The sequence below is a fragment of the Lithobates pipiens genome, unplaced genomic scaffold (genome assembly GCF_037356315.1).
Source record: "Lithobates pipiens isolate NorthernLeopardFrog02 unplaced genomic scaffold, aLitPip1_a1.2 Scaffold_22, whole genome shotgun sequence".
In the NCBI taxonomy this organism is placed as follows: domain Eukaryota; kingdom Metazoa; phylum Chordata; class Amphibia; order Anura; family Ranidae; genus Lithobates; species Lithobates pipiens.
The window spans coordinates 225,327,235-225,354,850 of NW_027507784.1; the positions used below are offsets into that span (position 1 = coordinate 225,327,235).

The window sequence follows — 27,616 nt, forward strand, 5'->3', positions numbered from 1 at the left end:
GACGGACCTCCCAGGGATATCATCGTTAAGCTGCATTTCTTTCGCACGAAAGAACAACTACTCACTGCTGCACGCAATAAAGAGTCGTTGCAATTTCAGGGCCACACTTATCAGCTGTTTTCAGACTTGGCTCCCCTCACCATCACCAAGCGCCGGGCCATGAAACCACAATTACAGATCTTACTCCATCACCAATTGAAGTACACCTGGAGGTTCCCGTTTGCCATACAATTCTCCTATCAGGGTCAGCAACACACTTGCTCGTCCCCGGAATCATTGCAACGCCTGTTGGAGAGCCTTCACCTAGTCCGTCCGGACCTACACTCGGAGACCAGCTTACCCCGCACTCCAGCACGCTCGGCAGCGCACCCTTACTCAGCTACGCCGCATCGTAACCAGCCTGGCCCGTTGTCTGTCCGCAAGGGAACCCCCGCCAGATTGTCGGATGACAGAGCTTCCACTCCCAAACCTCGCCCACCGCGCTGAACTAACTGTTCGGAAATTGTCACTTCTTTCTTTTTCAGGTTTCTATTGCTAAATTTTCTACATTTCCCTGTGAGACCTCTAGGATTCGGATATCCGAACGGAAGATGGGTGGTGTCCCCTACTCCGGAGGACCTCTTCCGCCGAATCTTTTCAACATGATGTTCCGTACGTACTTGAACTTGTTTGTTCTTCTTTTCGTTTTTTCTTTTTCAAGTTCTTCAGCACCGACGACTTTTTAATTCAATTTTTTTGCTATCTATCCGTTTTTTCTTTTGACCTGAGGCTCCTTGCCTACATGGAGCCTAACTTTCATATTGTTCCATTGTATTGTGAATCACTTTTTATTGCTATGCTAAAAGAGCCTCACACCCACACTAGATTGGTCCAGTGAGGTCAGGTTATATCCGCGATTATTTTTTTATATGAACTAATAATTGCATTTGTAGATGATGTTAGCTTTTTTTAGTTAATTATCTACCATATACCCACCAGCTCCCCAATTGCCCTCCCTCCCTGGCTTTCGCCTCCTCTGGTTTCTCTCCCTATCCCTCCCCAAATTACCTGATGACCTCTGCCCCCCCCCCCTTTTTTTTTTTTCCCCTTCCCCCCCTTCCCTAGCCTATCCCCCCCCTTCCCGACTAACCCTCTCCCCATCCCCCTCTTCCCCATCTCCATACACCTGCACACCCAAAGATCCCTGAATTTCCGCCCTGGTGGGATGTTATATATCACTTTATTGTTCTATCCGACACCTCTGGGTGTCATGCCCATTAAGACAAGTCCTAATACTCATTTTTTTTTATATTATTTTCTTTTTCGTTTTGGTTTTTACTGGTTCTGTAAATTGCAGTGTTTATGTATAGTTGCTGTCCTGACAGTGGTGGAGAATAGCCACTGCTCCCCTCCCTCAGAATGCGCGCTCTCCTGGGCTGCCTGTGTTGGACCCCGGAGACTGAGCATTGTTTGGCCGAGCAACCTATCTTGGTATCTGACTGTTTATGTCATCTCATGGTTTGCCCTGCAGACAAATTTCCTCTTCTCTCCTCTCTCCTTCCCCCCTCCCTTCCACCTCTCTTGGCTCTTCTTGGCCGGTTGGTTCCTACTCCTTACATAGTATTTTATAGCTCTTCTCACCCTGTCTTTCGATGGCCCCTCTGAATATTTTATCTCTTAACGTCAAAGGCCTTAACTCCCCCAGTAAGAGGGTTAAGGCCTTCCGAAACTTTCACTCTCTGAAAGCAGGAATAGTTGCTTTACAGGAAACGCACTTTTCAGGTTCCCAAACACCAAAGTTTTTCAGCTCCCGTTACCCTCAGGTCTTTACGGCCTCTGCAGACTCTAAACAGAGGGGTGTCCTGATAGCATTCCATCATTCTCTGCCTTTTACACCCACAATAGAAATTAAAGACCCAGAGGGGAGGTATATCATCTTGGTAGGCCTACTCCAAGATACTGAAACCACTTTGGTTTCCTATTATGCCCCGAACGGTAACCCTAACCCTTTTTTTTCGCACCTATTACAGGTTATTAAGACCCACAGTAGGGGTACACTCTTTATTTGTGGGGACTCCAACCTGACTCTGCAACCACATATAGATAAATCACCATATACGCCTGAAGGTCATTCCCTTTCGACTCAGCTACGGAAACAGTTCCTCTCGGCTTCCCTCATAGATACCTGGAGGGAGTGTAATCCTTTGAGAAAAAATTACACATTTTATTCATATCCTCATAATTCGTTTTCTAGGATTGATCATATACTGACACCCTTAGCATCCTTCCCAGTTGTTCTCCAGTCCACCATATGTCCGATTCCCTGGACCGACCACTGCGCTGTAGTCACTACTATCGCCTCATTGATCCCTAAAACCAAGGAAAGATCGTGGAGCATGAACGAATCGCACCTTACTGATCAATCATACTGCTTTGATATTCGTTTTGCTCTCACTGACTACCTGCAACATAATTCTAACCCAGATATTTCCCCGGTACTACTTTGGGAAGCCCATAAACCGGTAATTTGAGGCAGCTGCATATCCCTAGCCACACAAATTAAGAAAGACCGACAGATCAGACAGCAAAAATTAGAAGAAGAATATCACTCACATTTCCTCCAGTTCCAAAGTTCACCGACAGAGTCCCATAAGCTTATCCTTGAAAAAACTAAATTGGAATTGGATCTTTTGTTAGCTGAATCAGCGGACAAGGTTCTTCGTAAGTCTAGTCACACGATATACACCAAAGCTAATAAACCGGATACCTTTATGGCCCTACGCTTCAGACAACCAGATAAAATCCGTAAGCCGATTAGACTTAAAACTGCTAAGAACTCCCACACAAGCAACCCCCTCAAAGTTCTAGCCGAATTCCGTGAGAAGTTGGCTGACCTTTACTCAGATAAAACTCAGTTCTCTCCTCAGCATGCCGAATCCCTACTTCAGAACCTGTCTTTACCTGAACTATCCCACACAGCCAGAAACTCTCTTGATGCTTTAATCACTACAGATGAAGTACTGGAAGCTATAAAATTGCTCAAGCCACACAAACGTCCAGGCCCGGACGGTTTACCTGGCAGTTATTATAAGAAATTCTCAGATATCCTGGCTCCCTTATTGGCAAATTCGTTTAATGCCCTGTTGAAACAACAACCCCTTGGTAGAGACTCTCTATTGGCCAAGATAGTTATGATCCCTAAACCCAACTCAGATGACACCCAATGGTCCAATTATCGACCAATTTCCCTGCTAAATGTAGACATAAAAATTCTATCTAAAATCTTAGCATTGCGTCTCAATCTGATCATAGGAAACCTGATCCACAAAGACCAAGTAGGTTTTATCCCCCGTAGGCAAGCTAGTGATAACATTCGCCGAGTAGTCCTGTTACAACACCTAGCGAGAACGCGCTCCATCCCCATGCACCTCCTATCCTTAGACATCAGAAAAGCGTTTGATACAGTCTCGTGGTCCTATCTCCACTTCATTCTGAAACGTTGGGGTTTTGGCCCCCACTTCCTACAGTGGATCACGTCTTTGTATGCTGACCCGCAAGCTTTGGTGACATACGCTGGGTTTAACTCCCAAAGTTTTCCTATACGAAGAGGGACTCGGCAGGGATGCCCCCTGTCGCCACAACTCTTTGCTTTAGCAATAGAACCCCTGGCTGCTTTGATTAGAGCGCACCCAGATATTAAGGGACTGGAGGTTGCTTCTGTCACTCATAAACTATGCTTATTCGCTGATGACGCACTATTGTTTGTCACCTCTCCACACACATCCATCCCTAATTTAATAAATCTCCTTGATAAATTCTCTAAAATCTCTGGCTTAGAAGTCAATCAGAAAAAATCCAAAGCCCTTAATGTATCACTGTCAGATGACACCTTGGCGCTTCTTAAGTCTAATTTCCCATTTCAATGGTCTGATTCGGCTATCCCATACCTGGGTATTAAACTAACCGAAGATCCTGCGGACCTCTTCCGAGCAAACTACCTCCCAATGTTGAGGCATCTCTCCTCCTTACTCCAGGAGTGGCGGCCCCTCTCCATATCCTGGATGGGACGTATTGCCGCGGTCAAGATGTCCCTACTCCCTAAACTTCTTTATTTATACAGAGTCCTTCCCATCTCGGTTCCCCCTTATTTTCATCGCATAATTCAAGGCCGGGTATTTAATTACATATGGGGCCCTGTGAAGCCACGAATATCTAGACCCACTTTGCTTCGCCATCATAGGGCCGGTGGGCTGGGCATACCCAATTTCCAACATTATTACCACGCGGCCCAACTTGCTCAAGCCACGCTTTATCATGCTAAAGTGGAAATCCCCATCTGGGTGAGCCTGGAGGCAGTAGATCTTCACCCGATATCCCTAACTAATCTTCTCTGGCTCCCCCCTGCTTCCCGAGGCCCAATATCCAACCCCATAACCTCTACCTTTGTCAAACTCTGGGATAAACTTCGTAAACCGTTTCATTTGATCTCCCCGCACTCCCCTTTGTTGTCCTATATCGGTCACCCTAAGTTCTATCCAGCTTACACCTCCCCTTCCTCATTCCAAGCATGGGAACGTGCAAACCTAACGCGCATATGTGACCTAGTGGCCAGGGATACGGTCAAATCGTTCCCTTCCCTGCAAGCTCAATCACAATTGCCAAATAATGAATGTTTTCGTTATCTCCAAATATCGCACTTTGTACAACAGACTATTGGCTTGAATAGGGATACGAACACATATACATTATTTGAAAAATTATGCAATACGGATCCACATGCCCCGGGACAAATATCACAGTTATACTCACACCTTACCTCCCAGCCGTCAACACTCCCGACATATGCGCAGTCTTGGTCCAGGGATCTGAACTTAAATCTGGAAGAAAACGACTGGTCTGATGTATGGCTACACACTAAACTATTGTCATCGAACATTGTGGCTCTAGAGGCGAGTTACAAGGTTCTCATGCGTTGGTACCTAGTACCAGATAGAATTGCAAAGTTTTTACCTTCATATTCTCCAAACTGTTTCCGTGGCTGTAGCGAGAGAGGCGCGCACTTGCATATTTGGTGGACCTGCCCAGTAGCACAGTGCTTCTGGACTGAAATATTTTTGGTTTTATCCACTCTGTTCACCAGTTCATTAGATCCTGACCCAGCACTAGCCCTTCTCAATTTTTACCCAGATTCTTTCACTAGGGCCCAGATACGCCTTGCTCTGCAGGTCACCACCGCTGCTAAACAAACAATAGCTAAAGCATGGAAGACATCTACTCTTCGCTTGGCTGAAGTTAAGAATAGAGTTACACAAGCAATGATACACAGTAAAATTGAAGCTACTGTTAAAGATACTGTCCCCAGACATACCAAGATATGGCAACCGTGGGTCGATCACTACTTACCCCCGCATTTTGATCATCGGTTATTAGCACCTTAAATCCCAACCCCCCCCCCTGAATGACAACCTTTTCCTGGTCCTTGGTAGCTGATTGGGAACCGGCCGGCCACCTTACCCACCTTACCCACTCTTCTGATCCCTCTTTTTTTATTTCCTCTATGGTCCCACTCTGCCATCTCTCTCCCCCTCTTCTGCTTTTCTTCTCTCACTTCTTCCCTTCGATTTTCCTTCTCTCTCTCATTTCCCCCTTTCTTCATCTACTCTTTTCGCCTTGCACTTTAATTTCTGTCTTAAGGAAGTACCCAACTGTGATAAAGGTTCACCCTAGTGGTGTTCCTGGGCATAAACAGCTATGTTTTCTATGTGTTGTATTTGTTTGTAAACACGAAACTAGATATTCTGCTTTCCTTTTGATTCTTAGCATCCTGGCCTTTGTTTGAGATGCTCACGTTTATTACACATTGTAAAGGTCGGACCATGAGAATACTTGTTCTCATGAAGCTATACTTTATTTTACATGACTTTTATGTCACCACTGTTACAATTTGATGCAAACCTTGGTACTATCTGTTATTATTTTTTCTTAACGTTGTGCAGGACGAACTGTAAACCTCTCTGAGCTGTATGTACCTTGCATTAATAAAAATTTTTGAAAGTAAGAAATATCTCCAAGTATTTAGTATAAGCTGTATGATAGGAAAGTCTGTTTTAGAGGTCTGATTGACATAGGTCGCGGCTAATAAGGTGGAAAGTGGCATCCCAGGCAAAAGCCATGAGCTCTCAATCAGAGCCCACTGCTTCTCCACTGGAGGATTTATCCAATATTTCATTTGGTCCAACAAACTCGCCACATAGTAGTCTTTAAGAGTAGGAAGACCCATGCCACCTATGTCCTTCTTTCTAAGTAAATATGAATGTGAACATCTGGGTTTTTTATCCCCCCACACAAACCTATTTAACTGTGCTTGGGCAGATTTAAAAAATGACATAGGGATATGAATAGGTAGGGCCCTAAAATGGTATAACAACTTTGGAAGAATTAGCATTTTGTATGCTGCCAATCTGCCCATCCAAGACAAATAAAACTTCGCCATTCTGTTAAGTTCCTGTTGTAGCGAGGATAGAAGGGGCAAGAAATTGATTTTGAAAATATTAGCGCTTGGAGAAGCCAGAAAGATTCCTAAATATTGGATGGGTTTGTCTGACCAAGGGTAGGGAAATCGGGAGTCTAAGAGCGACCTAATGCTGTCACTAACTTTAATTGCTAAAATGTTGGATTTGGATGAGTTCACCTTGTAGTATGAAATTTTATTGAATTCTCCAAGGGTGTCGTGCACTGCTTGCAAGGAGGAGACAGGGTCTTTTAAGGTTAAAATAACATCATCTGCAAATAGTGTAATGGAGTGTGAATGTTTAGGCGTCGAAATGCCGGAGATGTGAGGGTGGGTACGAATCGTTTCTGCCAGAGGTTCCATGAGGAGGGCGAAAATCAGGGGTGACATCGGGCACCCCTGGCGAGTGCCATTGGTGATGTGGAATGAATCAGAGAACATACCGTCAGTAAACACCATAGCTGAGGGATTGGAATAGAGAGCTGAAATGGCTGAATTAATGGTCCCCAAGAGACCAAATTTGGTAAGCACCTGCTCCAGGTATCCCCAATGGACCCTATCAAAAGCCTTCTCTGCATCTAACGTGAGAAGCAGAGAAGGCTCCCCACAAACTTCTGCCGCATGAATCAGATTTATAATCCTCCTAGTTGCATCAGGTGCCTGACGCCCCGATATAAATCCCACTTGATCGTTGCCGACCAAGGAGGACATAACTTTCGACAATCTGTTAGCCAGAATTTTTGCAAAGACCTTCAGGTCCACATTCAGTAACGAGATGGGCCTGAAGTTCTGCGGTCTATCTGGAGGTTTGCCTGGTTTTGGAAGTGTAACTATGGTAGCAGCTAGCATTTCAGCTGGAAATGAAGAGTCTGCTGTGGCTTTGTTAAAGGTTTCAAGAAGGTATTGACCTATAATTGGGTAGAATGCTCGGTAATATTCCACCGAGAAACCGTCAGGACCCGGTGATTTGTTCAACGGCATAGCTAATATTGTTTTAGACAGTTCACTTAAAGAAATAGGAACATTTAGGGTGTCCAATTGGTCTTGGGAGATCCTGGGGAGGGAGATCTTTTCCAAAAACGAGCGAATCACATCTGCAGACGGTTGAGAAATATTGGAGTCATCTTTTAAATTGTAAAGGGCACTATAATAATCCCGGAAGGCATTAGCAATATCTCTAGGGTTGGACAATTTAGAGCCCGTAATTGGATGATAAATAAAGGGAATCCTCTGTTGGACAGATCTTTCCTTTATTTGTCTGGCTAGAAGTTTTCCCGCACGATTCCCCTGGTAGTAAAGGCGAGCTTTCCACTTTTTAAATGCTCGATCTTGTTGTGAAATCATTAATAAACGCAGTTCGTGACGCAAATTGTCAATCTCAGAGCTCGTGGCAGGATCGGGTAACGTTTTATTCGCTGACTCTAACTGATCTATTTGGGAAAGAAGCGTTTGAATCTTCAATGTAGACTGTTTTCTAGCCAAGCTAATCATTTTGATGAGAATGCCTCGTATAAAAGCTTTATGGGAGTTCCAAAGGATGAAGGGGTCCGACACAGAGCGGGCATTAATCTCAAAAAAACCTTTCAATTCAGAGGCAACCTCTTTACTAAATTTCGGGTTTGAAAAAAGAAAAGTGTCGTTTTTCCATCGGTTGGCCCTGGTTTCCGTGCGCCACCCCTCCACCACGATGGAAATTGGTGCATGGTCTGACCATGATATGTTGTGAATAACTGAGGAACTAATTTTTTGAAGCAGGAATTTATCAGTTAGAAAGACATCTATTCTCGAGTAGGAGTTGTGCACTTTCGAATAATATGAATAATCACGTTCTGTGGAGTGATGACATCTCCACACGTCAAACAAATTTTCAGAGGACATGAAGCGCGCAAGGGTGACCCTGTCCCTGCATGCTCTAGGACTCTGTGAAACGTCTAAGGCTTGGTTAGGTATGGCATTAAAATCGCCACACAATACCAGGTAACCCTTGCGCACCGCAACGACCCTCTTCCACAACTTATGCAAAAAGGAAAGTTGCTTAGTATTAGGCAAGTAAAGATTTACAAAGGTGTATACAGTGTTATTGATTTCCCCTACCAGAATAATAAACCTTCCTGCCTGATCATTTTCCACATGAATGCAGTTAAATGAAATCGATTTCCCAAACAGAATAGCCACTCCTCTATGCTTCTTCTGTGCGTTTGAATAATAAACAGTAGGGAAATGGCTATTCCGAAGTTGAGGGTGTTTAGAAGCACAAAGATGAGTTTCTTGTAGACATAAGATGTCACTTTGCAATTTTTTCGCTTCTCTAAAAAGAAGACCACATTTTTGTGGGCTATTCAGCCCTCTAACATTAAATGAGGTAATTTTAAAACCCATTTTACAAGTCACTAGAATAGAGTACTGACCAATTAATCTGCTTTGAGACTAGAAAAAACGAGACCAGTCTACTTACACCGTAGCAATTGTGGACAGGGAAATACCAATGTGGTGTCAAACAGAAACAAAATAAAAAGTCAACAAGAAAAGAGGAAAAAAAAGAAAAAAAAAACAGTCCACCGATCAAACTGGACTCCACTAGTTGTGCCCGATAGACCTGTGTGAGTATCTTGTCCGTCCCCTATCGATGCTCTTCTTAGTGGGGATCAATATTGTGCACGTGGGAGTGTGCAGCAAAAGAGAACCAAAAACAGGAAACAAAAAACAAAACACAAAAAAAGAAAAAAAAACTCGTAAAAACAGGCGATTCGAAAGAATCTGTAGGGATTTGACCCTAAAACAATGGAGGGCTTAAAGAGAGCAAAGCATGTTCCACCATGTCCCGGAGCTCTAAGAGAAAGCAAAATAGTGATTACCTGGGCAGTCATTCTGAAATGGGTCTCGGCCAGGTATGGGAACCTGGAGGCGGAGATGAATCGGAAGAGTGCGCATTTTCTTCCCCGGCAAGAATGTTCCAGTCGCGCAGAAGGCGAATTCCTTCTTCCACTGTCTTGATGGTGATTGTTCTCCCTTCTTTAGAAACCAGAAGTTTGGCTGGGTAAGCCCATTTGTATGGGATGTGATGATTCCTCAAAGGCTTCGTAATAGTCGCCATGCTCCTTCTCCTCTGCATCGTGAATGCCGAAAAATCGGGGAAAAAAGACAAATTATGGGCTGACTCAGGTATGGTTTCCGAATTCCTCATCTGGAGAAGGAACTTCTCTTTGGTTTGGAAAAAATGAATCCGCACAATAGTGTCTCTCGGCAGATGTTCAGGGATGTGCCTAGGTTTAGGCAATCTATGGATCCGGTCAATAGCCAGATCGGTTTCCGAGGCGTCGGGCAAAGCATCCTGCATGATTTTCTGGAAGTAAACTTGTAAGTCTGGATTTTTGACCGCTTCTGGAATCCCTCTGATCTTTATATTATTTCTCCTCGAGCGGTCTTCAAGGTCTGATAATTTTTCTTTCATGAAAGATACCTCATCGTCTTTTTCATTGTGCGCGTCAATGACTTCATTAATGGTGCCTGCAAACTCGGACATTTTATGTTCTATATGAGAAACTCTGTCCCTTACTGCTTTGACTTCTTCTTTGAAATCATTGGCAAGTGACATTATATCAGCATGTAACGTGCTGCGGAGGGACACCAGCATATCCTTTAGAGTGGAATCAATCACTGGCTGGTTGCTTGTGGGGAAATCTAAAATGGAGTCCTGGAGCTCTCTGGTATCATTCAGAGATGTATTGCTGAGGTCTGCCTCCTCTCTCCCTTGCAGATGTGGCTGCTTAGCCTTCACAGGACTAGAGGTGGAGGACGCTGTGGGAGACAGAAGTTTGTTCTCTGTGGAGGAACCTGACCGGGGAGACGTGCGGTCGATATTAGGGGAATGTCTCTGTGTGTGCCCGCCAGGCTCCCTGACGTGTCCCTTACCAGCGCCATCTTGGGCCTGCATGCTGCGAGGTTGGCGGTAGAAATCCGTCATTTTGTGCAGCCGTTTCGCTCCTTTCCTGCGGCGGGACATAACCTCCACTGCTGCCCGACCTTGTTGAGGGAAAAACCGCCGAGATCTACCGCCCAGGTACGTCGTTATTAGCTCCGGTAATTTGCGGTGGACGGAGCTCCCTTAGAACGCGGCCATTCTCCTCGGCTGCCGGCCACGCCCCCCAATTTTTTTTTCAATAAACACACATTTAAATAAAAAAAAAAGAAGGCTCCCACCCGGCCCTTTTTATATATACATTGGCCGGGTGGGAAGTAGTTAATGTATATAAAACAGAGGCTTGGCAGTGTCAACGTGAATGAGACCACAGATTTTGAATGTGGCGATTTTTACCTAGTTACATTAGTCCAGGTTAGATCAATGTAAGTATGTATGTGTCATAATAGTGAGATCCCAGTGGAAGCTGGAAATCACTATAGGGTGTCATTCAGAGAACACTGCATTTTCTTGAAGAATGCAAAGTGTTCTCTGACTAGAGCATTGTTTCTCAAATCCAGTCCTCAACAGGTCATGTTTTCAGGATTTCCCTCAGATGAAACGGCTGTGGTAATTGCTAAGGCAGTGAAACTGATCAAATCACCTGTGAAAAATAATGGAAAACCTGAAAACATGACCTGTTGGGGGGGCCTGAGGACTGGATTTGAGAAACACTGGACTAGAGGAAGTGGAGAGACAGGTGGGTGAAATTGTGTAAAAGAGTATATTTCTATTGATCACTGTAGGAAAAATGCACTGTAATTTGATGCTCTATGACAACAAAAACTTCAAGGGGTCATGACTGGTTATGGCCATTTGTTATTATTCAGCCTGCCTTACACCACACCTAACATGTCATGAATAAACTTGTCACACATATATTGTGGGGGGTTTAACCATTACTTACCTATATTATGTGACATAGCATAAAGTAGACACAAGACAAACAAAGTATAATAATCGTCTTCACTACATTCCAGTGTACTGTAAACCATGTCAAGGAAGGGTCTGTGAAAACACAAGTTTAACCACAATTCTCAGAAACAGGAAAAAAAAATATAAAAAAAAAATCACAAACTGAGATTATAGACCTAAAATATTTCAGAGGAATCAGCATTAGCATTTTGGGTAACTGTTACACAACACTACTTTAACCACATGCGGACCGCTGCACGCCAATTTACAGCAGTAGATTGGCAAAGACAAGCAAAAGGACATAGCCGTATGTCCCTTTAAAGTGCTCACCATGGGAGCGTGTCTGCGGGTCATGCAAACTCTATGTTCGCCAGTGACCCATGATTCCGGTGAGGAAAGGAAGAACGGGGAGATGCCTATGTAAACAGGGCATTGCCCTATTCTGCATAGCAACATGACAGGGATCTACTGCTCCCTGTCATCGGCAGCAGTGATCACTGTCATGTTGTAGTGAGCCCATCCCCCCTACAGTTAGAACACATCCAGGGAACACACTTACGCACTTGATCGCCCCCTAGTGTTTAAACTCTTCTCTGTCAGTGTCATTTATACAGTAATCAGTGGCTTTGATCGCTGTATAAATGTCAATGGTCTCAAAATAGTGTCAAACGTGTTCGATCAGTCTGCTGCAATGTTGTAGTGACAAAAAAAAAAAAAAAAAAATTGCAGATCGCTGCCATTACTAGTAATTAAAAAACAAAATTATAATAAAAATGCCATTAATCTATCCCCTATTTTATAGACGCTATAACTTTTGTGCAAACCAACCAATATATGCGTATTGAAATTTAATTTTACCAAAAATATGTAGAAGACTACATATCAGCCTAAACTACAAAAGTTTGTTGCCATTCCACGAGCTGGCACAATTTTGAAGCTTGACATTTTGGGTATCAATTTACTCGGCATAACATTATCTTTCTAAATATTATATATATATATATATATATATATATATATAATGGGCTAACTTTAATGCGGTCTTATATTTTGATTCAAAAAAGTATTTTTTTTTTTTTACAAAGTGTGCTTGCAAGACCGCTGCGCACATACAGTGTGACAGAAAGTATTACAACGACCGTCATTTTATTCTCTATGGTGTTAGAAAAAATGTATAATGTTTGGGGGTTCTAAGTAATTTTATAGCAAAAACACTGTTAACACATCTCAAAAAGAGGCTTGGTCCTTAAGTGGTTCAATTTCATTCAATTTGTCTTCGCTATGGTATTTTGGGATGTGGCATTGTCCGTTTTGAATATATAATTTATAATTCTTAAAAATGCATATACCAGTTTTATTTTAGCTTCTGCATACTTTATTGGGTTTAAAGTGGAGCTTTACCCAAAAGGGGAAGCTCTGCTTGTTTGCACCCTTCCCCCCTCCACTGCCAAAACTGGAACTTTTTTGGGGGAAAGGGGGGGGGGGGGGGGGCGGGTACCTGGTTTTGACAGGGACTCACTTTCACTGCCTGGTAAGATCAACGCACGGCCCGGCGGCTCAACCCCAACTGCCTTCTGGGACCTGTGTGTGTCAAGGGTGAGACCATTCAGAAAGCACAGTGCAACTTGTGTATGCGCAGTAGATAAATGGCTGTGAAGCGTGAATGCTTCACAGGCTTAGGGTGCCGTCATTGTGGGATCCCTGAATAGGTATGTGTCCTTAAATTAAAAGTACAGTATTTGTAAATGCTAACTTATTTATTTTTATTTTTTTACAGGTTGTAACTCTGCTTTATCCCCCCCCCCCCCCCCCCATGTGTACCTCATGGGGCCACACACAGTGCGTTCAAAAAGTATTCATACCCCTTGAAATGCTCCACATTTTTGTCATGTTACAACCAAAAATGTAAATTTATTTTATTAAGGCCATTACACACAGGTGGACTCTATTTACTAATTAGCTGACTTCTGAAGGCAATTGGTTGCACTAGATTTTAATTGGGGGTATCAGAGCAAAGCGGGCTGAATACAAATGCATGGCACACTTTTCATATATTTGTAAAAAAAAAAAATTTAAATCATTTATCATTTTCTGTCCACTTCACAATGTGTCACATTTTGTTGGTCTATCACATATAATTCCAATAAAATGCATTTACATTTTTGGTTGTAACATGAAAAAATGTGTACATTTAAGTGTGCTGCTTGGTGCACTCTCAGCAAAGGGACTGGGGTCTCACCAAGAGCACCAAGTCCCGTACTAACGATCAATAACCAGAAAGCCCAATTCCTGATCACCTGTCAATCAGAGGCCATCACAGTAACCAGTCACTGTGCAGCCTGACCCTGTTTTATTTTATTTTTTTCCCCCTCCTGCTAGGGGAGAAAAATGTAAACAAATGCCCAAAAGAAAAAGTAGATCAGGGTTTGATCTAGGTTAGGGTCAAAAGTTAAGGCCAGGGTCAATGTTTAGGGTCAAAGATCAGGGTCAGTATATTTTAGGTAGGATTAAAAGATTGCTGCCTCAGCAGAGCCTGTGTGACCAGGAAGTGAGGAGAGAGAAAAGTTTTTTTTTTTTTTTTTACTTTAGTGCAAGGAATACATTAAGGTAAAAAAAAAAATGTTTAGGCTTTATAACCACTTTTTTTTGTCCTAAAAAAACTAAAACGAAATACAATCTACCTGCATACACTAATTGTGATGATATGTACAGTTTAACTAACCCATGTCAAAGTTGCAAAACCGCATTCAAGCATTAGGATTTGTTTTGCCCTAATCATGAAAGGGTTGATATAAGTGCTACAGTGACTGTATACATGTATATGCAGTATCATCCTTTACCTATTTTGGGAGGCATGGGCTCCTGCAGCAGCTGCACTCTTTTCTTCATCAGTGGTGTTCTCTTCCTTTATTTCTGTTGCCTTTGATCTTTCCATTATCACCATTTCAATTTCTAAATGACAGAGACAATGTTTTTACTACGCATTTTTACTATAAATTTGCATTCCCAACTATTTCAGTGGGCCTCATTGTGGGTATTCTTTCAAAGCCCTGCAGTGTTTCTCAATGAAAACTATCTAGGCAGTGTCTTCATAAATTAACGTATGGCTGTGTCATCCCTCCGAGATGCTATTTATAGGTCTGGAGAGAGATGCATTTGTGCCGTGTATATGTACATGTGTCAATATATGTGCATATATAAACAAAATTGTCTTTATTCATACAAATCAAAGACACACTAGTCCAAAAATACAAAAACAAAGACAAGTTAACCGGTTCCCGACCAGCGCACGGCAATTTACGTCGGCAGAATGGCACGGGCAGGCATATTGGAGTACAGGTACGTCCAATCTCTAATGCCGCCCTGCCATCGCAAGCATGCCGCCGGTCGGCGGCGCGCTCACGTGCCGGTCAGGACCCCCGTGAGTCTGGTCGCGGGTCCCACGGACTTGATCGCCGTGGGCATACCCGCGATCGTCTCACTGGGCGGCTGAACGGAGAGATGCCGTTGTAAACAGCAGCTCACTGGTCTGCTTAGCAACTAGTGACGCTGATCTCTGCTCCATGTGATTGAAGCAGAGATCAGTGTTCACTAAATGAAAGCCCAGCCCCCAACAGTTAGTAACACACCTATAGGAACACTTAACCCCTACACTGCCACCCACTGGTTAACCCCTTAACCACTCCCCACCCGGCCAATGCACATATAAGGCCGGGTGGGAGCCGTCTACTTCTGATAGGACGTTCAGGAACGTCCTTCAGAAGGAGCGGGATCGTGCCCGTGCAGCGGCGCGATCCCGATGTGCTCATGTCACCCAGACACGGCACATCTCAGATTGGCAGGAGGGCTCTGTGATTGGCCCTCCTGATCACATGACGGCCATGTCCAATTACGGGCGTCATGTGATGTAAACAAACAGCCAGTTGCTAGGCAATCGGCTCCTCCTCTCCTCACACAGAAGTCATCGCTGAGGAGAGGAGAGCAGATCGCTGCAGCTGGCTGATGATCAGTGAGTATGAGCTGTTTTTTACAGCTTTTTACTCACTGATCACCAGTCTAGTGTAAACACACAACACACCACAAAGTATAAGCACAGTCCCCAAACATGTCCCCAAAACACACATGTCCCCTAATAATAAAAACACATGTCCCTAATAATAAAAACACATGTCCCTAATAATAAAAACACATGTCCCTAATAATAAAAACATGTCCCCCACATATGTCCCACTAAAATCACGTCCCAATGATTATCTGTACACATATGTACGTGAACACCTGCATACATATGTACATGATCATTTGCGTATATATGTCCGTAATCACACAAACCAATTATTATACACTTAACAGATTTTTTTTTTTTTTAACAAAAACATGTAGCAGAATACATTTTGGGTTAAATTTATGACAAAATTTGATTTTATTGGATTTCTTTTAAAATAGAAAAAAGAGAATATTGTTTTTTTCCAAATATCCGCTTTTTTTTGTGCTTGTATCTCAAAAAATAAAAAACGGAGTCGTGAATAAATACCACCAAAATAAAGCTCTATTTGTGTGAACAAAATGATAAAAATTGCATTTGGGTACAGTGTAGCATGACCGCGCAATTGTCACTGAAAGCGCTAGAGCGATGAAAGCTGAAAATTGGGCTGGGAAGGAAGGGGGCGAAAGTGCCCTGTATTGTAGTGCTTAACTGCCAGTGTCATTTACACAGGAATCACTGCATTTATATAGCAGTGATTGCTGTATAAATGACAATGGTGTCAAAAATGCCCGATGTGTCCGCCATAATGTCGCAGTCACAATAAAAATTGCTGATCGCCGCCATTACTAGTAAAAAAAATATTAATAAAAATACCATAAAATTGTCCCCTATTTTGTAAATGCTATAACTTTTGTGCAAACCAATCAATCGCTTAGTGCGATTTTTTTTTACTAAAATTATGAAGAAGAATACGTATCGGCCTAAACTGGGGGAAAAAAATTGTTTTTTTTTTATATATATTTTTGGGGGATTATTATAACAAAAAGTAAAAAAATAATGTTTTTTTTTCAAAATTGTCGCTCTATTTTTGTTTATAGCGCAAAAACTAAAAACTGTAGGGGTGATCAAATACCACCAAAAGAAAGCTCTATTTGTGGAAAAAAAAGGATGTCAATTTTGTTTGGGAGCAACGTTGCATGGCCGTGCAATTGTCAGTTAAAGCGACGCAGTGCCGAATCACAAAAAGTGGTTTGGTATTTGACCAGCAAAATGGTCCGGGGCTCAAGTGGTTAAAAAAGTATCCAACAGGCCCATGAGTTGACCCTAACAAAAAGAATAGAATCACTAAAATGTACTTCCTGTGGGGCATTATTGTTGATTCAAATACAAACTCCCACTGGGATGTGACTTCAATTGCTGGGATTTATTCATGGGTCCTGGTGGTTTTATATTAAAAACACAGATGAATGTTCAACATGTTTCCCAATGCCATCGCTTCCTCAGGAGCGTCTGTTTAATCAGAAAAAAAAAGATGTTTCACAAAAAAGATTGATAACTTACAATATAATGGTCACAAAGTCAATGTACATACCGTATTTTGCGGCGTATAAGATGACCTTTTACACTAAAAGAAAACAGCCAAAAATCAGGGGTCGTATTATACGCCGGGCATAAAGAAGGGGTCATTTTCTATGCAAGCCGCCCGCTGAATGACAGCCCTCTGGATGCTTGCGGTAATACTGGATGCCCGCAATAAATGTGCGGTAATACTGTACACATACAGTATACACCGATGAGCCAATCCCGGAAAGCGATGTATTCTATTAGTGAATACAAAGCCTGCTCGGATTGTAGTAACCACCTCTGCCAATCCGAGCAGGCCATATGGTAGCCTGCTCCGATTGGCTTTGAGAGTCAGAGGCGCGGGCTAATGATGTTACAGCCCCTGCCAATCCGAGCAGGCTTTGTATTCATGAATAGAATACATCGCTCGCCGTGATTGGCTCAGCGGGGTATACTGTATGCATACTGTGAGACAGCTTTAACTGTTACATCGAGCAGGCTGAAAGACTGGTCGGAAAGGGGTCGTCTTATACTGCAAGTATAGCACAAATCCAACATTTTAAATGGAAGATTGAATGAATGAATGAATGAATGAATGAATGAATTTTATAGCGCTACCTATACGAACTGAATCGCCTCAGGGCGCTTTCTTGCCACCGGTGTCCATCTGCAGCTATTTATGCGGTCCTTTAACCTGTAGAGTCCCGACACACTTACAACATTGACATACACATACACATATTATGGCCAATTTTTTTGGACAGGGTCTAATTAACCTACCAGCATGTCTTTGGAGTGTGGGAGGAAACCGGAGCACCCGGAGGAAACCCACGCAGGCACAGGGAGAACATGCAAACTCCAGGCAGATAGTGTCGTGGTCGGGATTTGAACCAGCAACCCTATTGCTGCCAGGTGAAAGTGCTAACCACTACACCACTGTACACCTAGATTAGGGGGTTGTCTTATATGCCCAGCCACCTTATACGCCAGCAAATATGGTAATAAACACAATAAATGTGTGTCTTTATTACAAACTCACCACACTAAGTACCAATACCAACTCAAGCTTGCCCAGTACGCACTGTTCTGCCACTGTTACGCCCCAGGCCCTCCAGATGGTCTTGCAAGGGAGAGGTACTCCTACAGAACCCCCCAAAAAATACTCAGAAGAAAGCAACAGTGTGCGAACTGCACTAGCTGGGATGCACCAGGTAGCTACGGAAAATATAGGTATGTATATATAACAAAACACTGACAAAAAAAGTCATCACTGGGCCCCACAATGACCCTGCTGGGATTTTATTTGTTCAAAAATAAATAAATTAAATAGACTTTTTGATTACCATAGAATCATCAATATGAATACTAAGGGGGGGGGGGGGCTATCCGGAACAGGCTAAAGAAGCAATTATTAAATATTGATTTACTTGTTAAACAGTGATAGTACACCTTATACTATTTGAAAAGCGCCTTAAAGAGGGTCTTTTGTATATCCTGAATTGCTGCAGCCTTACCTATAGCACTAACATAGAATACATTTTGGTGCTCAATATTTCCCTTCTACAGCGCTGGTGTAAACAATCCTCTGCTTATGAATACGTGAAATCCAGGAGGAGTACGCCAGGAGTCACCATATGTGCTGAAAGCCTGTGTGTTATGGCCCCTGGCTTGTTGTCTTTATACATCCTGTTCTGCTGATGTTGGCGTGTCCGGGGGAAGGGGGAGAAAGAAGTAGGGAAGGGGTGGGAGTAATGGAGAGGGGAGAGGCAAAGGGATAAAACAGAGACAAGGCTTTCCCTAGAAAAGGGGGGGGGGGGGCTCAAGGATGGTGTTCCCAGATATGGGACAGTACCTGGTTAATAACGGGGGGGGGGGGGGGGGGGCTGGTTGCCTCCAATCTCTCTATCCAGAAAGTTTTTCTGGATGATTCTTTTGTCCCCGTTCCCCCCACGAGGATCTTGCGATATTACCTCCAAAACCATAAATTGGACCATAAGGGTGTCAAATTTGTGATATAACCCTAGATGGTGACTGACTGGTGTGAGAATTTTTTTGCCCATTGAGAATAGACATGGTCATAAATGTGTTTCTTAAAGGGGCGGATCATTTACTCGACATAATAGGCTCCACACTTGCATGTCATTAGGTATATTACCCCAGGTGTTTCACAAGTTGCCTGGAAATGGGGGCGGAAATTTTCTCCATGATGTAACTTGAAGCTTGTACATACTCTTACCCAATGACAGTAGGTACACTGTCCGCATATAAATATTCCATTGGGCAAGCTATTCCTTTAACAATTTGGTCTATGACGACTGGCCGTCAGTTTATCGCCTATGGGAGGGCTTTTTGCGGAATACAATTTCAGGGGTAGCACGTACATATCAATATAATACAGGATGCTCACTCAAAAAATGTCAGTGTTTGCCTGACTGCGGAGCTGCATGGACGTGTGAGCCCAGAGCTCCGAGCGAACCGGGACTACAGCGGCTTATAGCGACTCAGCTCAACGGCCCCCTGCCTCGTTATAGCAGCGGGACTCACCACAGCACTGTCCACCATGTCGGGGAGACGTCGCCAGCACCGCAAACCGCAACGCTTGACCGATTTCTATCCGCTCAGCGGGAGAGAGGTGGAGCAAGATGGCGCCGAGGCCTACACAGTGAGGAGACCGGCACCTAAACACAAACTGACGGCGAAAGGTACATCTCTCTTAAATACAGACTTAGATGAGGAGAAATCCGCCTCCCCCTCCACCCCATCATCCTGCAGCCCGGTTAAAGCTAAACCCAGACTAGATGAGGATGGATTGAGCCCGGCGGCGAGCCAGGCCTCGGATTCAGGGGAAGACACTAGAGATTTACCTGAACCTATTGAGACATTTCCTACACAAAACCAGCCTGTGTTGGACACAGTTTTAAAGGATATGTTACTATCCTTGCGTAGCACATTGCAATCCGATATGGCTAAGCACATGCACAGATTCCACACGGATATACTAGCATTGGAAAAACAGGGTGGATCATGTGGAAGCAAAAATGGAGGAATTTGCAGGCACTATCAACGATTTGGTAGATGCTCATGATGAGCGGGAAACTGACATGGAATGGGTTAAAGCAAAGATGGCGGACATGGAGGACAGATCCAGGAGGAACAACCTTAAAATAAGGGGCATCCCTGAATCAGTACAACAGTCGGACCTCACCCTCTATGTCGCCAATATGTTCAAAGCCTTGCTCCCTGATCTCAGAGACTTAGACGTTACTATTGATAGGATCCATCGCCTACCAAAACCATCCTACCTATCGGAACAAGTGCCCAGGGATGTTCTTATGAGATTGCACTTTTTCCACGTAAAGGAGCGACTGATGATACTTATGAGGAAACAAGAGTCGCTCCCTCCACAATATCACTAATTGCAATTTTTCAGTGACTTGTCGCAATATACTCTGCAAAAGAGGAAAAACCTTAATACAGTGACAAAGATTCTGTGCAACCACAAGATCTTGTACAGGTGGGGTTATCCTACTAGGCTCTCTATCACCAAAGATAATCAATCCTTTACCATCACATCCCTGGAAAAAGGGATCGATTTGCTTAGAGAATGGGGCATTTTGTCGGAGGAAGATGAGAAGGGCTCCACCACTAGCACTCCACATGGCCTACCACAGGAATGGAGACGAGTCACCGCTAAAAATGCTACTTCACACAACTGAAGCGGGCCAAACAGCTTCATCACTTTTACCATCAGTCCCGGTCCAGGACTGCTTTTGCACCAGAACTGAACTCACCCCCCCAGCACGAGTTCGGCCTCGTGCTGCTAAAAGGTTCATCACCTTCCCCAAGGATGGACCGCAGTGACTTGGAAACGCCTCGTACCATCCGGGGATTTTCCCACCTGCTGCATTTATGCTCTCCCTTTTGTTTGTTCAACTTTTTTTTTCTTCTTTCATTTTCTTCCTATTTTCCTATTCTTCCTCTGAGGTACCTGACTGATGCGATTCGGTCCCGACTTTTGAACTCCCTCGATCCACGGACCTGCCTTCCTCTTCGATACATGAGGGACTTGTTTGATGTGTCGACGCTTCCTGCGTTTCCCTGGGTGCCCTATTTTGTGAGTATTGACGCTATGACACTGAGACCCGGCAGGATCAAATTATCATATTCCCCAACCAAGTATGCCACTTAACATCCTCTCACTTAACACCAAGGGTCTGAATCACCCTGTGAAGCGTAAATCTCTGTGGAGAGAGGCATCCATGTATAATAGTGACATTGTGTGTGCGCAGGAAACTCATTTCTGTAAGCAGGCACCACCCAAATGCACGCACAAACGGTTTCCTTTTATATTCACTGCAAATGCGGACACAAAGACCAAGGGTGTTTTAGTGGCTATCAGAGATACGGTGGCCTTTAAACTAATTGAGCAGATATCAGACTCATTGGGTAGATACTTAATACTGATTTGTGAATTGAATTCTACTGTATACACTCTAGTGAATGTCTATTCCCCCAACAGTAGACAGGTGCATTTTTTTAACAGGTTGATGAAACGGGTTAACTCTTGCAAGCAGGGTCGGTTGTTTATATGTGGCGATTTTAATATCACTCTAGATCCTCAGATGGACTCCACTTCCAATGTTTCTAGAACCCAACCTTCCTTGTCACAGTCTGTCCACAGGCAGGGGTTATATGACGCCTGGCGTTGTTTACACGCCAATGAAAAGGATTATACTTTTTTTTTTCCCCACCACATGGAGTTTACACAAGAATTGATTTTTTTTTGGTGGATCAACAGCTTCTTTTACAGACAGCTTCGGCTGGTGTGAACTCGATAACGTGGTCGGATCATGCGTCGATAACCCTGTCCGTGGCAGACTCGTATAACCCGGGTACAGCACCGGTTTGGCGATTGAACACCTTTCTATTGCAACAACCAGAATTGAAGGAAAAATTAAGCACACACTTACTGAATTTTCTAAGCGATAATGTAGGGTCAGTGACTGATCCAGGTGTTTTATGGAATGCTCAAAAAGCATATATGAGGGGTATATTTATTCAGCTGGGAGCGGGGGTCCGTAGGAGGAGGCAGCAGAGACTAAACGCGTTACTCAAAGAGATAACGGACCTGGAAACGCAAAATAAAACTCAATTTTCCCACTCTAACTCCCAAAAGTTGTCTATACTCAGGTCTGACCTTAGAATACACTTACTGGAAAACTTTGAGAAAGCATCTAAGCGACTCAAAATGACTTATTATTCCACAGGCAATAAGGCGGGGAAGTTGCTAGCGCACACTATCCGAGGGCATAGATACAAACATAGAATTCAATTCATTCTACACCCCAATACTAATCAGAAACTTTATCACCCACAACAGATAGCTGACGCCTTTAGCCGTTACTACAGTAGCTTGTACAACTTGAAGGACGACCCACTGACTACTCAACCTACATCGGAGACTATCGAACAATTTCTGTCAGGTTTGCCGATACCCAAATTGACAGCGGACCAGTTTCAATACTTAAATGCCCCGTTCACTTTAGCAGAAGTGCAAAAGGCTATTGAGTTGCTTCCGATCAATAAGTCACCGGGCCCAGACGGCTTTAGTGGGGAATATTATAAAGCATTTACAGCTACACTGTCACCTCTATTGCTCCAGGTTTTCCAATCCGCTGCTGCCTCGTCCTCCTTTCCTCGGGAAATGTTGGAGGCCTTGATTGTCGCGCTGCCAAAACCGGGGAAGGAGCCCACCTCTCCGGCAAACTTTAGACCAATATCATTATTGAATACTGACATTAAGCTTTATGCTAAAATTATAGCTTTACGATTGATTGACATACTACCTACGATTATACACCCGGATCAAACCGGATTTACCAAGCACAGACAAACCTCAGATGCCACGCGCTGCATGATAAATGTTATCCACCTTGCGCGGACGCAGCGAAGGCCTTCTCTGCTCCTATTTCTGGACGCGGAGAAGGCCTTCGATAGGGTGCACTGGCTCTATATGACCAAGGTGCTGGAGTCCTTTGGTTTCTCTGACTTAGCTTTATCCACGATTCTGGCCCTGTATTCGGAACCCTCAGCCAGGGTTTACACATCAGGCATCCTCTCGACCCCATTTAAAATATCGAATGGTACCAGGCAGGGGTGCCCTCTGTCACCTTTAATATTTAATCTATTGATGGAACCCTTAGCCATTGCTATTAGAACCCATCCGACTATTAAGGGCTTCCCTCGTGGTAACCAGACGCACTCTATTAGCTTGTTTGCGGATGATGTAGTTGTAATCATGACAGAGGTGGGCCCCTCCCTGGCGGCAGCGCATGCTACTTTGAAATTGATCAGAAGTATCTTTGACGTATAATGGAAGTTTGATCACATGAGGCATCAGAAAAAATTCAATAAATCTACTTGCATTGCCCGGTCAATGAACCAATACCTGAGACTATGGGTCTTCCTGGGGGAAGAATACACAAGAATCTTTATGATTCTTGTGTATCTTGGGAATAGTATAAAAAAATCGGTTCTCTTGGGAAAGGGAAATTCAAAAATCCATGTTTGTTTATCAATGAAGGCCTTCGTATAAGCTGTATATTGTATTCCGCAAAAGCCCTTCCATAGGTGATAGACTGACGGCCAGTCGTCATAGACCAAATTGTCAAAGGAATAGCTTGCCCAATGGAATATTTAGAGGATTGTTTACACCAGCGCTGTAGAAGGGAAATATTGAGCACCAAGGTATGTCAGCTTTTTAAATAAATAGAACCCCAAAAGTTATTCTATGTTAGTGCTATAGGTAAGGCTGCAGCAATTCAGGATATACAAAAGACCCTCTTTAAAGAGGAAGTAAACCCTGATGAGTTTACTTCCTCTTTTTTTCCCTGCAAAGGTAAAGCATAATGGACTACTATGCATCGCATAGTAGCCCATTATGTGCCACTTACCTGACACAGGAGCCAGCGAAATCGCCGCTGTCCCCTGTAGTCCGTCGCATCCATCTTGCTGGTGGCGTCTCGCAGCTCCGCCGAATGACAGCGGCGAAGCCGCGATGACGTCACTCCCGCGCATGCGCACAGGAGTCGCGTCTCGCAGCTCCGCCGCTGTCATTCGGCGAAGCCGCGATGCCGTCACTCCCGCGCATGCGCTCGGGAGTCGACAAATGCGGCAGCACCATTCTTGGAACTGCCGCGTTTAGTGCGTGCCGCTGTCTACGGCGCATGCGCCGTAGACAGCGGTGCCCATTTTCGGGCAAATATCTCCTAAACCATATAGGTTTAGGAGATATTGCTTGGACCTACAGGTAAGCCTTAATCTAGGCTTACCTGTAGGTCAAAGTGGTTTGTAAGGGTTTACAACCACTTTAAAAAGTAAGGTGTACTATAACTGTTTAATAAGTAAATAAATATTTAATAATTAAATGCTTCTTTAGCTTGTTCCGGATAGCCCCCCTTAGTATTCATATTGATGATTCTATGGTAATCAAAAAGTATATTTATTTTTGAACAAATAAAATCCTCTGTTAAAAAATACCAGCAGGGTCTACATTGTGGGGCCCAGTGATGGTACATAAATGGTGCATGACTTTTTTCGTCAGCGTTTTTTGATATATACATACCTATATTTTCCGTAGCTACCTGGTGCAGTCCGCACACACTTGCTTTCTTCTGAGTATTTTTTTGTGGGTTCTGTAGGAGTACCCCTCCCTTGCGAGACCATCTGGAGGGCCTGGGGCGTAACAGTGGCAGAGCAGTGTGTACTGTGCAAGCTTGAGTTGGTATTGGTACTCAGTGTGATGAGTTGCCAATAAAGACACGTGTATTTATTGTGTTTATTATGTACATTGCCTTTGTGACAATTATATTGTAAGGTATAGATCTTTTTGTGAAACATCTTTTTTTTTTTTTTTTTTTATTAAACAGACAATCCTGAGGAAGTGATAGCATCGTGAAACATGTTGAGCATCCACCTGTGTCTTTAATATAAAAGCACCAGGACCCATGAATACATCCCAGCAACTGAAGTCACATCCCAGTGGGAGTTTGTATTTGAATCAACAATAATGCCCCACAGGAAGTAAAATTTAGCGATTCTATTCTATTTACTAGGGTCATCTCATGGGCCTGTTGGATACTTTAACTTGTCATTGTTTTTGTATTTCTGGACTAGTGTGTCTTTGATTTGTATAAAGAAAGAAAAAAGTGTTCCTTTTTTTTTTTTTTTATACGTGCCTGAAAAGTCAATTTTCTCCTCCATAATTACCATACATACACACACATTCTTTTTACAGCTTTTTTTTTGTGTGGCCCTGTATTCCAATCCTGGAAGGTCCGTTTCTTCCAACACCACTGTTACAAGCACCTCATATTTAACCTTATGGGCATCTATATCAGGTGTGTACCGATGACGAGATCCCCTGTTATAAATTAATATATATATATAAATTAATATATATATATATATATATATATATATATATATATATATATATATATATATATATATATATATATATTTTTTTTTTTTCCCTTCCTTTATTTTTGACCGTTTTTCTCTTTACTTGTACCTTTTCCTGGCTTCCACACTCGCCCAGGATGTCGCCCTTAGGGGCCTTAGATGTCTTTGATTTGGTCAGCTTAGCCGTGGTAAGCTTTCATGTTCAATCTACAGGGGTATGCATTTGGGAGTTGGAACTGTATATATGATGCATCTCATTGTTTAAGGTGGAGTGTGCTCACCTCTATGGCAGAATGGAGGAGTGCCCATATATGCTCCAATCTTTGCAATTAGTATTGTATATACCTTTGATTGATCTATGAATGATTATATGTTTGTTCCTCTTAGACATTGATGCATATAATGACTCTGGAAATATAATCCTGAAGAAGCAGTCTCACCGCAAAATGTGTTGAGTCTGAGCTGACACAGACGTCATTCTGACTCATTTTTGGATGGATATACGTCCTACCGTTCATTTCTTATTCAGAGAATTTATTTATGTGCAATATATTCTGTCTTCTTTTAGGACTTTTTTTAATCATGTATTTTCCTCAATAAATTTCTATTTTTCTATACAATTGTGTATGTAAGTCCTTACCGTACCATGAACGTCCACAGTTGCATCAGATTTTCTGCCTTTTTGTTTTTCCTAAATCTATAGGACAACGGTACATTACTGCAGTTTTCACTATTAGTAGCAATAATTAATTCAATTAAAAAATATATTTTTTTGTCACTTTTTGTTTATAGCGCAAAAAATAAAAACTGCAGAGGTGATCAAATACCACCAAAAGAAAGCTCTATTTGTGGGAAAAAAAAGAACATCAATTTTATTTGTTTACAGCATTGCATGACCGTGCAATTGTCAGTTAAAGTAATGCAGTGCCATATCGCAAAAAAAAAATGGCGTGGTCATTAAGGGAGTAACTTTCCTGGGCTGAAGTGGTTAAAGAATAACTAAAGTAAAAACTTTTTTTTTTTTTTGTTTTTAGCTTTGGATAGAGTGGGGATGGATTAGAATACTTGTCAGGTTGTCTATGCCCCCATTAGGGAGATGTCCCCTCTCTTATTTTCCTGTTTACCATGATCATTGAAAGTTTAAGTCCCAAATCCCAAATTTTGGGTTGTCTCCAGAGAACCACCCAAAATTTACTTACAGGGGTTTGGCAGCCCAGTGGTGTAGTTGTTAGCACTCTTGTCTAGCAGTAAAAAAGGGTTGCTGTTTCGAATCCCAACCACGACGCTATCTGCCTGGTGTTTGCATGTTCTCCCTGTGCCTGCGTGGATTTCCTCTGGGTACTCCAGTTTCCTCCCACACTCCGAAGACATGCAGGTAGGTTAACTGGCATCAGTTCAAAATTGGCCCTAGTATATGAATGGGGACCTTGAATTGTGGGCTCCTTGAGGGTAGGGACCGATGTGAGTGTGGGACAATTGTAGACACTCACTCAGGTTGAACTGGATGGACTGGTGTCTTTATTCAACCTAACTATGTAACCCTCCCTTACTCTATCCAAGATGACAAAAAAAAGATGATGTCACAATGTAGAGAATAAGATGTCCTATCATTTGAGCCCAGTTTTGCCACACAGAGTTAATCAAGCTCTGTGCAATCCTATTTTAGGCCCCTTTCACACATGCGGATGGTATGTCCGTATTTCATCCATCCGTTTGCGGATGAAATACGGGCCATACATTCATCCCTATGGGATAGCGGGTGTCTGCGGATGAGCATCCGCAGACACCCGCTATTGTCCGCCTCCGCAATTGTCCGATTCTGCAGACGGAGGAAAATCCTATTTTTCTGTCCGTCTGCAGAGCGGATCGGATGAACACGGACACGCGGTCCGTGCTCGTCCGATCCCCATAGAGGAGAGCGGAGAGCTGACAGGGCGGTCCCCGCACAGTGTGTGGAGACCGCCCCGTCCGCAGCCGGCTCAGCGGGGACAACGGAGCGATCCCCGCTGAGCGAGCGGATCATCACGGGGCGGATCTTTACTGATCCGCCCCGTGTGAAAGAGGCCTTATTGTTCAGTGAGATAAATCTTGACAGAGAAAAACTTTGTCAAATTATCCCCTTGCTGTGAGTGACAGGATGTGATTTACATATCTTATGCACTAGCCTAAGAAAGGCACAGCATGTGTAAAAAAAAAAAAAAAAAAAAAGTTCACAATTTACACCCCCCCCCCAGGATTG

General features: G+C 43.3%; 1 protein-coding gene across 13 annotated transcripts in view; it reads right to left on the reverse strand.

Annotated features, from left to right (window-relative positions):
- Positions 1–27,616, reverse strand: part of CLEC16A (C-type lectin domain containing 16A) — a 1,523,862-nt gene that overhangs the window by 931,235 nt on the left and 565,011 nt on the right. For all 13 annotated transcript variants that reach the window (XM_077448876.1, XM_077448874.1, XM_077448875.1 and 10 more), the window contains 2 exons: positions 14,204–14,315; positions 11,356–11,456 (listed from right to left, as the gene is read on the reverse strand). In XM_077448876.1, the coding sequence (XP_077305002.1) occupies positions 11,356–11,456; positions 14,204–14,315 (213 nt within the window). The remainder of the gene's footprint in view (positions 1–11,355; positions 11,457–14,203; positions 14,316–27,616) is intronic.